The 13,777-nt window shown below is 17.3% G+C and overlaps 3 protein-coding genes across 3 annotated transcripts in view; 1 reads left to right on the forward strand and 2 right to left on the reverse strand.

Moving 5' to 3' along the window:
• Positions 1-68, reverse strand: part of PGSY75_1350800 (hypothetical protein) — a gene marked incomplete at both ends in the record, with an annotated part of 555 nt that extends 487 nt beyond the window's left edge. Inside the window, one exon of the mRNA XM_018787541.1 lies at positions 1-68. This exon is cut by the window's left edge and continues 487 nt beyond it. Within this exon, the coding sequence (XP_018640283.1) occupies positions 1-68 (68 nt within the window).
• Positions 69-983: 915 nt separating this feature from the next.
• PGSY75_1350900 (transcription factor with AP2 domain(s)) lies at positions 984-2,519 on the reverse strand (the record flags this gene model as incomplete). The annotated part of the gene is made up of 1 exon (XM_018787542.1): positions 984-2,519. The coding sequence occupies one exon, from the start codon at positions 2,517-2,519 to the stop codon at positions 984-986; it is 1,536 nt and encodes a 511-aa protein (XP_018640284.1).
• A 4,843-nt stretch (positions 2,520-7,362) lies between these two features.
• On the forward strand, positions 7,363-13,485 carry PGSY75_1351000 (putative phosphatidylinositol transfer protein; the record flags this gene model as incomplete). The annotated part of the gene is made up of 4 exons (XM_018787543.1): positions 7,363-12,822; positions 12,993-13,111; positions 13,278-13,343; positions 13,470-13,485. The coding sequence occupies 4 exons, from the start codon at positions 7,363-7,365 to the stop codon at positions 13,483-13,485; spliced, it is 5,661 nt and encodes a 1,886-aa protein (XP_018640285.1).
• Positions 13,486-13,777: the final 292 nt, after the last annotated feature.

Here is a 13,777-nt window from a genome sequence, read left to right on the forward strand (position 1 = left end):
TTTTTTTCCAACAACAAATTGTTGTATTGCTCAGAAATTTTTTTTAGTTCAATTAAAAAGTTATCCATGTTATAAAAATAAAAAAAAATAAAAAAAAAAAAAAAAAAAAAAAACAAAATATAACAAAATAATTACAAATGGTTATATTTATAAAAATTAATTAAACAAATAAATGAACAAAAAAAAAAGAAAAAAAACTGATATATGTTCCTTTATTCTTATATTTAGTATTATATCCTTATAAGAAAAAAAAAAAAAAAAAAATAATATTATAATTTCTTAATTTTAATTCAGAAACATTTAAGTTATTTATTTTTTTAATGTTGATTAAAATAAAAAAATATATATATATATTTTTTTTGTGTGTGTGTTTAAATGCTACTTCGCGATTATAATGTCTACATATATTTTATTCTTATAAATGAGAAAATAATATATAGTAAAATAAATACATATGTAGATTTCTCCTTAAAGGGGCAAATACTTGAGGAACCAAGTGTTGTAAATAAAAATATATATATGTTAAAATATTTAGATGTAATTGTAAAAAGACACACACAAAAAAAAAAAAAAAAAAAAAAAAAAAAAAAAAAAAAAAAAATTTTAATATATAATAAATATATGAAAAAATAATAATACTATAAAATACATACACATATAAATAAATAAATGTATATATATATATATATATAAAATTTATTTATTAATCATATTCACTTTATGAAGAATAAAAAAAAAATACCTATATAAAAATTAATAAAAATATATAGGCATTTTAAATATACGTCTTTGGAAGAAAAGAAAAAATAAATGAACATGGAGTTTTTTTTTTTTTTTTTTTGGAGAATGAAAAAAATTTCCTTCTATTTATAAAAAAAATTGGTTCTTTACCATAAACAAATATATACATATATATATATATATATATATATATATATATTATATAATAAATGCTTAGAGAATAATAAATAAATTTTTTTGTATTATTGCTTTCTTGCCATATTTTCTATATATTTATATGCCAACTCTGCAATAGCAGTATAATCCATGTCGTTCAAGTTATGATCATTTTCCATTTGTGTTAAAATTAAATTAATATCTGGAACAGAAGATGATCTAATTAATCTTGATATGATGGCTAAATTTTTTGCTCTGACTATTCCATATTCAGATATTTTAAAAGGTACTTTGAATTGTTTTTTTTGATTTGTTTCCCACCAATTAGCAACATAAGAACCTTGATAGAAATATACACCTGTTGGTAATTTTTCTTCATTGACATATGTTTGTTTTACTTTTTTTTTTTCACTGAGAGTTTTTTTGATGGGTGTATTTTTATGTTCATTTGTATTCTGTTTATTTTTATGTTTATATTGAAAAATATTTGTATTTCCTACATAACTATTATTATTATTATTATTATTATTGTTCATAGATGTGTTATTATTCATATTGTTATCATTATTTATTATATTATTTTCATTTTTCTTATTACCATTCATATTTATAATATCTTCAAATAATTTTTCACTTTTTTGTGTTGTTCTAATTGCATGCAACATTTGTTCTTTTTGGCTATCTGTCAAATTATCATAACATTTTAATACATTTGATAAATTACTTAGTCTTAGATTTCTTGAGAGTATAGCTAAAATCATACATTTTTCAATACCATATTCTGATATTTTATATGGAATTTTAATTTGTTTTTTTGTTTTATCATCAATCCAATTAGCTATAAAAGATTTAGACACTCTACTATAAAATACACCTGTAGGAAGATATTTATATTTTATAACTTTGCCATCATCTGAATTTTCTTCATTATATTTATCATTGGATAATTGGTTACTATAACTTGAACGACCATTTGAAGAATTAATATTATTATTATTATTATTATTATTATTATTGTTGTTTTTGTTAGTGTTGTTTTCATTTCTATATCTATTTTTATAACTTCTTTTTTCTAAATAATTTAATTTACTATAAAATTCATCTAATTCTTTATTTGTTGTATTAGTATTTTTTTCTCCATTTTGTGTTTTTCTTTTATTTTGCGTTGTATTTGTATTTCCTCCTTTTTTTATATTATGAGTTTTATCATTTTTCTTTTCAATCTCATTTGTTATTTGATTCTTATTTTTGTCATCATTTTCTTCTACAGTGTCCATATATCCAAATGATAATTCACAAAAATATGTATTATCAAGATCAATATTTCTGAAATTATTTTTATTTAAGTTCTTTTCTCTATCTTCATTAATAATTTCATTCAACGTTTTACCTCTCCATTTTTTAGAATATAATAAATATTTAGGACCTGTAAATACACTACCATATAGTATTGATAGAAGTCTTTCTTTTTCTCTTCTAGATCTTTCTACATCTCTTCTTATTTCTTCTTTAGTATAACCTAAACCTTTACATATTACAGATTCCCAGAATTTCTGACATTTTTCACTTTCTTTATTCCTCTCAAAGTACATTAATTCTTCATTTTCATTTTCTTCAAACATATTCACCTCGTAATCAAAGAAAAAAACTGCCACAGACGGACAAAATAAAATAAAAAAGAAAAATTATTATATATATATGAAAAATATATATTTATATATTTTTATATTTTTATATATATTTATATTTATATATATTTATATATATTTATATTTATATATATTTATATTTATATATATTTATATTTATATATACTTATATTCTTTTGAGCAACAAAAAGGAAAAAATTATAAAATCTAAAAATATGTATTGCAAACACGTATGTACATATATATATTATTTATTCTATATATTTTTTCTTAATACACATATTTAATATAAAACAAAAAAAAAAAATTAAATAACTTCACTTTTTATATCCAAATGAATGTCTACATGTATAATATAATTGAATTATACATAAAAACGAAGAAAAATAAAAATATATAAAAAAATTTTAAATAATAAGATTATCAAAAAATGATATAAATAAGCAAATAGGTATATTTATTATTTGATTATATATATTTTTTCACTTATTATAATATTATTACATGGTCTTTTATATATATTTATATATAAATTAAAAAATAAAAATAAAAGGAAATTATCAATAGCATGCAAAATGTGAATATTAATATTTATTTACAACGCCGCTATTTTAATATATGTATATAAAAAAAAAAAAAAAAATTCAAATAAATATTTAAACATATATGTATATATATATTTTCTTTTGTGTCCATAATTTTGGTATATATGATATTTCTTAATACACCTTAATTCATCCAATTATATATTTATAAAATACAATACAAAATAAACTGACACATATACTTACCATATACATATATTTATAGTTATACCTTCTTTTCTTTTTTTTTTTTTTAATATTATATAAGAAAAAATGTTATACAAACAAAGCATAACGTTCTTTTAATATATAAGCTCAAAACTAACATAACATTATATTTATTATAGGAAATAAATAAATAAATATAAATAAATAAATAAATAAATATATATATATATATATATATATAATTAAAAACAAGACATGAATAAAAAAAAATCATATATATATGTATAAAATATTAAAAAGAATATTCCTTCACTTGTTAAAATATAATAATATCAATTGTATAATAGCTTATATACAATTATGTATCCTATAGATATCTCAAAAAATAAAATAAAATGAAAATTGTTATATACATATATATATGTATATATAATATTTATTTTATTTTATTTTTTCAATTTAAAATACATATATATGATAATAAATTAAAATTAACACATGAAATTAAAAATATTCTTATATTTACTTCCAGTAAGAAATATATATCTCTATATTAAGAAAAAAATACAATATTCATAAATTAACAAAGAGGAAATGTACAAATGGAGAATAAAAATTAGGTAATAAAAAAAAAAAAATAAAATACATAATGAAATAATAAAAAATAAAAAATATATAGTTATTATAATAAAGAATATATAAAAATTCATAAATATATTTTTAAGATATAACAAAAATATGGGTAAAATGAACATTTCTTTTTATTAAATAATAAAAACGTCTGTACTTTTGTACAGTACTTTTAAGAAATACATATATAAATAATGAGCATACATATAATTATATATATATATATATATATATTTATAATATAGAACATGCCAAAAGTATTATTTAAAAAATTCTTCTTAAGATTTCCATTAAAATATAAATAATATCGAATATTAAAATTTTATTCTTATTTGTTTTATATAATATATTATTATATTCTTTATAATATATCCCACCTAAATTTTATAAAATAGATACGCATTTTTTAAAATAAAATGAAATAATTTTTTTTTTTGTTTTTATTAATTTGTGAATTTATCATTTCATTCAAATAATAACATATTGTGTAAAACAGACGCAAGAAAAAAAAAGAAAAGAAAGAAGAATTAAATAAAATATAAAAATGAAATTATAGAAAAAAAAAAAAATATAATAAAAGAAAATATTTTATATATTTATTTATTTATTTAATTATTTATTTATTTATTATTATTTTTTTTTTCTATGTAGGAAATCTAATGGTCTTAAAATTAGGAAAAAATAAAATAAAACTATAAGAAATATGATATACTCTATATTGCTTTTGTTTATCATATAAGGTTTATTTTTGATAGCATATAAAAAAAAAAATTAGGTTTATATTTATAAATATATTATATATAATAAGTACTTATTAAATGTGCATGTTCATATATACATTAATATAATACTATTTAAAAAAAAAAAAAAAAAAAAAAAAAAAACATAATTTTAACAAGAAACAGTTGTATGAAATCTACATTTTTTTGTAATTTTGTTTTGAAAATAATTAATTGAAATATATGTTATATGGTTCCTGTGAATATATAAAAAAAAGACCACAATTAGATTTTGTTTTTTTCTCTTATATAAATAATATATTATATTATTAGATATAAATATATATATATATATATATATATATATATATATTTATTTATACATGTTTTTAAATACACCTTATAATTTTTTGTTTGTTTGTTTTCTTTTTTTTTTTTTTTTTTTTTTGTAATAATGTGATATTTATATATTTAAAAAATATATAACGATGAATACATGTATTATTATAATTAGATTATAAGAATACTATTACTATTTATTTATAAACTTTCTTATATATTATCTTTTATAAATAAAAAAGTTGAGAAAAAGAATAGATAAAATAAATTTCAATAAAAGAATACATATTTCATATGGAAGTTATAATATCATAAAAAAAATTTTTTTTTTTTTTTTCTTCATAATTACAAAAATATATATTATTTAAATCTTAATATATCTATAAAAATAAAAAAAAATAATTATATATAATATAATACTGATATATGTATCTACAAATAATTATAATATAATGAAATAATAAATATTATTATAAGTTATTATAAATATATATATATATATATATATATATATATATATATATATATGCATGTATTATATATATTATTGTAAATAGACTGAAATTATTTTTTATAAAATATTCATGATAGATAAAGTTACACTAAGAGAAACCTATAAAAACATATTAATAAAGAAAATATATTTATATATATATAATATAATATATATATATATCAATATTAATATATTTAATATAATATATTATAAATATTAAATACTATATTATAAATATATATATATGATGAAATATTAATATATTATATATAATATTATATAAATATTAATATATTATATAAAATATAATTATATATAAAGTTAATATAAATAATATAAGATAATATATGCATATATTTATTATTTGTTATTAATATATATATTATTTCCTTTTTCGAATAAATATAAATAAAAATAAAAATTTATATATACCAAAGATATATATAAATTTTCCCTTCGCAATATTATATATATATATATATATATATATATATATATATATATATATATATATATTATATAATAAATAATATATATATTTTTTATAAAATTATTATAACTTTCCTGTGTTATAATATTATAATATATGGGATAATTGAAAATAAAAAATATATATATTTATTATATATATTATATATAATATACACATATATATATATAATATATAATATATATATATATTATATACATAATTTTTTTTAATATTGCTCCAAATTTTAAAATAAGTTCTAAGGGCCAAAATTCAAATAATTGAATGTATACTTTTATATAATATATTTTATTATTATTATTTTTTAATATTTAATATTTAAGATTTGTAATTTGTTATATCATATATATATATATATATATATATATATATATATATATATATATATTATATTGTATAATTCTTTTTTTTTTTTATTATTTTTATTATTCAATAAATGTAAAAAAATTACATTGAATTATGTACTTATAAGTAATTCAAAAAGAAAAAGTAAATTAACATAAAATCCATAACAACATCATATAATATATATATTTAAAAAGATAAGAGAAAAAGAAAAAGTTTGTATACATATTAATTTTTTTTTTTAATAGAAAAACCATATATATATTATATATATATATATATATATTACATAATTTTTTTATTTTTTTCCGTATTATTAAAATTATAATAATTTGTTAATATAATATTATTTTATATCAAATTAATACGAAAGTGTAAAAAAAGATATTATTTAAATAAATAAATAAATATATATATATAATAGTGGATATTTAAAAGATACTGTAAGAAGATGTTTAAAAAAATGAAAAGATAAAATAATTTGTGATGAAATTTATTATGTTATAAAGATTAAAATAATCTGATTAAGAGCAACGGGGGGTATGCAACATATTATATATACAAATATAGGCATATATAAGAATATGAAAAATATGCAAATGTTTACATTTTATTTGTATAAAAAAATAATATTATCTTACAAAAGTGTAAATAAATAAATAAATAAATATATATATATATATATATATATATATATATATGCTGATCAGTATGTGTAAGGATAAATATATATAAGTATATTTCTTCTTTCTTTGTTTTTTTTTAAATTATACATAGAATAAATATAAGAAATTATTATATATATATGATATTATTTATATATTTATTTTAATATATATATATATATATATATATATATATATTTTATTAATATATAGCTCTATTTTCTTCATTTTAATAATTAAAAACATTTATAATTTATAAAGTTTATATGTGTGCATATTATTAAGTTTATAAATATATATATTTATATATATATATATAGTACATATCGATGTATGTGTAGAATTGATTTAGATATGTTTACATAGAGGCTTAGTATAAAATGAAAATAGTAGAATTTAGGCTTGCTATGCCTTTAACCATAGAAGAATATAAAGTATGTCAATTATATTTTGTAGCTAAAGCTTCATTAGAAGATGCAGAAAATAATATGAATAGTAATTCTGAAAAGGATGATGAGAACAATGATTCAAAAAAAGGAATAGTAATATTAAATAATGAAAGTTATATAAATGAAGATGGTACTTGTGGTCAATATACATATAAAAGAATAAATTTGATAAATAAGCTACCAAAGTGGTTATTAAATTTTATTGATCCTAAATATTGTATTATAGATGAAAAGTCATGGAATTCATATCCATATTTAAAAACGGTATATGAATCTAGTGGATTTCCAAAGGCGAAGATTCAAGTTGAATCTGCACATTTTAATGGGTACGACACTGAAGATAATGCTTTAAATTTATCAGAAGAAGATTTATCCTTAAGAAAAGTTATATATGTAGATATTGTGAATGATAAAATATCTTATAAAGATTATAATGAAAATGAAGATCCATCCTTATTTTATAGTGAAAAAGTTAAAAGAGGTAAACTAGATAAGAACTGGAAAGAAAATCATCCTATTATTATGACCTGTTATAAGGTATTTACTATTAATATACCTTATTTTGGTATATTCTGCTCAAAATTAGAAAACTGGATTATATCTGCACTTAAAGATAATATTTTAAAATATCATAGAAAAGCATTTTGTTGGATTGACGAATGGATTGATTTGTCTATTGAAGATATAAGAAATTTAGAAAACGATGTTCAAAAGAAATTGAATCAATTCTGGAACGAGCCACAAGACGGAAATGTTACAGATGGTATTGTGGATGAAGAAATTAATAATAAGAATGAAAATCTTAAAGATCAATATATTATAAATAATAAAAATAATGAAGAAAATAATGATATAATAGATTCCTTTACCTTTAAAAATAATCAAAAAGATACTACACAAAAAAATATTTCTAATAGTAATAATATTATGAATAATGATAAAATATGTAATGATAATAAAAATGACACAAATATTTATTGTAATGGAAATATTATTAATAACGAATCTACATATGAACAAAGTTTATCTTATTCTAATGAAAAAGGAAACAAAGAAATATCAGAAAATATTCTCAACGGAACTTATAATATATCATCACTAAATATGGATAATGATAATTTGGATTTTATATGTACCAAATATAATGAGCCATATGATGATAATAATAAAGAGAATAATAAAGACATGGAAAAAGAAAAAAAAAAAAATATTAACAACATGGAAGGAGAAAAAAAGCAAAGTACTCAAAATGAGGATCTACCAAATAATAAAATGATTAATACGTATGGTGATAATAATATAAATAATATCAATAATATTAATAATATAAATAATATCAATAATATTAATAATGTCAATATTATCAATAATATCAATAATATTAATAATATTTGTAGAAATAAAAGTGTTATTACTAAAAGCACATATCTTTTATTCCCCAACGATTTAACAATTCAAAATAATATCAATGAAAACCATAATAATGTTATAGAAAATATAAAAATGAAAAAAAAAAAAAAAAAAAAAAAAGAAAAAAAAATTGAATCAGAAAATTACTTTTTCTTTAAGAAAAATGAAGAAAACAAAGAATTTGGTGAATATTTATACAGACTAAATGAAGGTATGTTTTATTCATGGAAACTTCGATATTTTGTTATAAAAAATAATAAATTGTATTATTATGTTGATCATACTAAAAACGAGCTAAAAGGAGAAATTGATCTCCTAAATGCACAGATACAATGGATAGGTGAATATAAAGGAAGAAATAGTGTTTTTGTAATAAATTCTTTATCGAAGAATGTTAATTATTTAAGTTCAGAGAATGAAATACAAACAAAGAAATGTATGATAGATATACAAATGGCTACTTTGGTGAATAGCGAAAGTGTAAAAAAGAGAGAGATTAAACAAGAAAATGGCCATATTGTCAGTAAGGGGTTACAAAATGGAGATATCCAAGAAGATGAAGACGATGAAGAAGAAAGCGAAGATGAGGAAGATAAGAATGAAGAAGATAAAGATAAGGATGATAATGAAGATAACGATGAAGATAACGATAACGATGATGATAATGATGATGATAACGATGATGATAACGATGATGATAACGATGATGATGACGATGATGATGACGATGATGATAACGATGATGATAACGATGATGATAACGATGATGATAACGATGATGATAACGATGATGACGATGATGATAACAACCACCATGATAACCATATTAATAATAATAATAAAGACATATCTCATTATAATACAGAAAAAAGCAAAAGAATAGATGATAACAAAGAGTCACAAAATATATCTAAAAATAAAAATGATGCAACTATAAATAATTATAACCTACCATGTTCAAAAGAAGTAAATAAAGTGAGCCATATAAATAATCAACATTATAATAATTATATATGTGTAGATAATAAAGACGGAATTGTTCATAGTAAGTTAATTCTTAACGATAATGATATATCACAATGTCATAATGAAGAGAATAAAACAATTTCAAATAACTCATATTATATATCCACATTAAAAAATAATACTGATCAATTTAATGGTATGTTTGCTACGAATTATGATCATATATTTAACAAGAAAACCGAAAAAGAGACATGCTCTTCAAATAAAAAAAAAAAAAAAAAAAGAATAAAGAAAAAACGACTAAAAATTAAAATAAAAGAAGATAAGAATAAAAGTGATGAAAGCGAGTTGAATAATTATAGGGATAATAAAATAGATAAAAATTTTAATAAACGAAATTCCATAAAATCTAAAAAATTGAATGATAATAAATATGAAGGGTATACAAAGAATAATAAAAATAAATATGATATGTCTTATATATATAATGATGAAAAAAATAAAGAAAAAAAAAAGCATGGCAAATATAAAACAACTTGTCATAAATGTCACAAGATGAGTGATAAAAGAAAAGTATTAAATTATTTTTATAAGAAGGATAATTTATATTATAATAATAATTATGTTGATAAGTTATATATGAATATAGATCCATGTGGACTATATGATATAAAAAATATTATTAGTACATTATTAAATGTGGAAACGAAAAATGTAAATGTTGATACTTTTAAAAATTTAGAATCACATATTACAAAATTACCTATATTTAATAATAAAATAAATAATAAAAAAAGGAATAAAAATATTTATTTATTTTATTTTATTTTTAATATCATATCGATCATGTCATGTATCTATTCATTTATATCATTATATTTATATTTCAAAATCTTCTTCCTATTCCTCTTTATGTTATTAGTTTTTATATGTATTATATATATATACATATATAATCATAAGCCCATTAATCATATGTATAGGTGTTCTTTAAATATACCGCATAATATTAATTATGTCATAAATTTTTTGACAAGCCATAATAAATATCATTCAAACGAAATAAATAAAAAAGTATTTAAAACCAAAAATGATAATATACAATATGTTTATAGTACATTTTATATTAGTTGTAAAAGTGTCTTCTTTAAAATATTTCCTTGTCACTTATTCTTTAAGCCAAGGAAAATCTTGTCTACTCAGTTTACTCATATTTGTAATAACGATAATAATATGTTGAAGGATAATGAAGGAGGATTACGTAAATATATAATTCTTCAATATACAAATTCAAATACAAAAGCATTTCTTAAGTGTTTGGAATTTAATGAAGATATTAATGATCTGCTTATGAATATATATAAAAAGGAAATAGGTTTAAAGGATAAGGAGGACGAATTTTTCAAGCAAGGACATTTTAAAGTTGACGACGTAAAAAATGAGAGTTTAAATAATGAACAGATTAAAAATAAATATAATGATGAAGAAAAAATGAATACATCAAGTAGTTTAAAAAGTGATTTTATGCAAAAGGGTGAATCACAAGATATTACTCCACAAGAGGATAGTGAGATGAGGTCTTCATCCAGGGATCAAAACAATAATATAAAAGTGGAAAACGCCCAAATGAAAAAAAAAATAAAAAATAATAATAATAATAATAATAATAATAATAATAATAATTATAATGTGGATAAATTTAAAGAGGAAACTACAAATGAACAAATTAAGAATGTACATAATACAAATCTAACATGCTATCATGTTGATGATGTCTTATCAGATGATAAGACAAAGCATAAAAAAAACAAAAATGAAATAATTCCTGATAATAATAAAAATGATGATTTAACTAAAAATGTTGATGATACAAAAAAATGTTCTAGTGATATAAATCAAAATAGTGAATATGCTATTTATAAAAATTTCAATTTTATGACGACTTATTGTTATAAACATATGAAAAACTTATTATTTAATATAAGAAACAAAATTATATATTCCATCCTTTTGAAATATAAATATGTGTATAAATATTTTAAAAATTATTATTATAATAAATATGTAAATGTTGATGGATGTGATATTTTTTTATTACAAGAAAAAAAGGACAATACTTGTGAACTCATTTTTTATACTTATTATAATTATAATTGTTTCTTTTTTAATGAATCCATAAATTATAATAGATGTAATTATATTCGTGAAAAATTATTAACAATTCATATTCCTGAATATTTTAAACATGAGGATATTTATTATGACAAATATTATGTAGAAAAAAAGAATGATACATTATTATTTCTTGAAAAAAAAAAAATCGAAAAAGAAATATGTAAAAATATATTTTCTAATATTAATAGTAATGAAACATATAATAAAAATATATTATCATATATATATGAATTAACATATAAAGGTTATTTTAATGAAAAATTTTTATCATGTATTGATAATATAGATGATACATTTTTTATAAGAAACATATCTAAAGTCTTTTTATATATAATACAAAATATAAATCTATATGATGTGAAACAATTTAAAAATATCAGCGAATTTATAAAAAATAAAAAAAATAAAATCGATTATACAGATGATAATTTTATATCTAATATTATTCATTTAATTAATACATTACCTTTATTACATCATACATTCTCTACTTCACTTATATTTCCAAAAAAAAATGAAAAAATTGAATGTTCCTATGAAAATTCCAATATTGATATTACTTTAAAAAATGATGATCCAATAACTTTCTCTTTCATAGCAGAAAATAATAAAAGCAAAACGAAAATTACATCAGAACTTATTTTTAAAACAATATGTACATTTGATCAAATAATAATATATATAGAAAATGAAATACAAATAACTAATAAAAGTAATTATAATATTACCTTTAATTATCCATACATATTATTAAAAAATCTATTACATGGATATATGAGCTTTTCGTTTGCTGATAAAATGGTTATTAAGGATACTCTGATGAATAGTGCCGAAATTAGGGTAATTAAAAGGAAAAAATAAAATAAAATAAAATAAAATAAAAAGAAATATAATGAATATTATATATATATATATATATATGTATATTTTATTTTATTTAGTTTCATACTTGTTTGTGCATTTATTTATTATTATTTTTTTATTTTTTATTTTTTATTTTATAATTTTAGTTTATTGATAAGCACAAGTCTAATGGAGAGTTGTTTGGGGTCATTAAAAGAAATGAATTAATTACCGATTTTTTGAGCGGCAACATTTTTGATAAAATAATTTTAAATAACGATAAAGAGTAAGTATATAAATAAATTTTAGTGTTTTTTTTTGTATCATTCATTTTTTCTATTTTTTTTTTTTTTTTATTATAAGAAGTTCATATGTGAATAATATAGAATTAATGTGTTAATATATATATATATATATATTATTTGTGTAATATCTTTTTATCTTTCCTTTAGATATAATAGTATGAATGATATTAAAATAAATGTAATACACAAAGAAAATACCAAAAATTTGATAAAGTAAATTATAAAAAAAAAAAAAAAAATTAAAAGTACATAAAAATAGGATTATATATATATATTAAAGTGTTAATATAATGCATACATATCAAAAATTTTTTTTTTTTTTTTTTTTTAATTTTATAGGTCTTTTTTTAGATAACATAATAAATTTATAAGTTATTATTAAAAAAAAAAAAAAAAAAAAAAAAGAAAAAAAGAAAAAATGTAACTCAACCAGAAGATACATATAAAATAAAAACTTTAAACTTTTTTAAAACGGATACATACATATAAATATATATGTGTATGTAGTTAACAAATATAAGCAAATTAAAAAACTTGTATTGTTTTTAAAAAATATGTGTACTTAATATTTTCATATAGAAATATTAATATATATATATATTTATAAGTGTTTGGTATAGGTATTTTTTATATATTACATTATATAT

This window comes from Plasmodium gaboni, chromosome 13, assembly GCF_001602025.1.
Source record: "Plasmodium gaboni strain SY75 chromosome 13, whole genome shotgun sequence".
In the NCBI taxonomy this organism is placed as follows: domain Eukaryota; phylum Apicomplexa; class Aconoidasida; order Haemosporida; family Plasmodiidae; genus Plasmodium; species Plasmodium gaboni.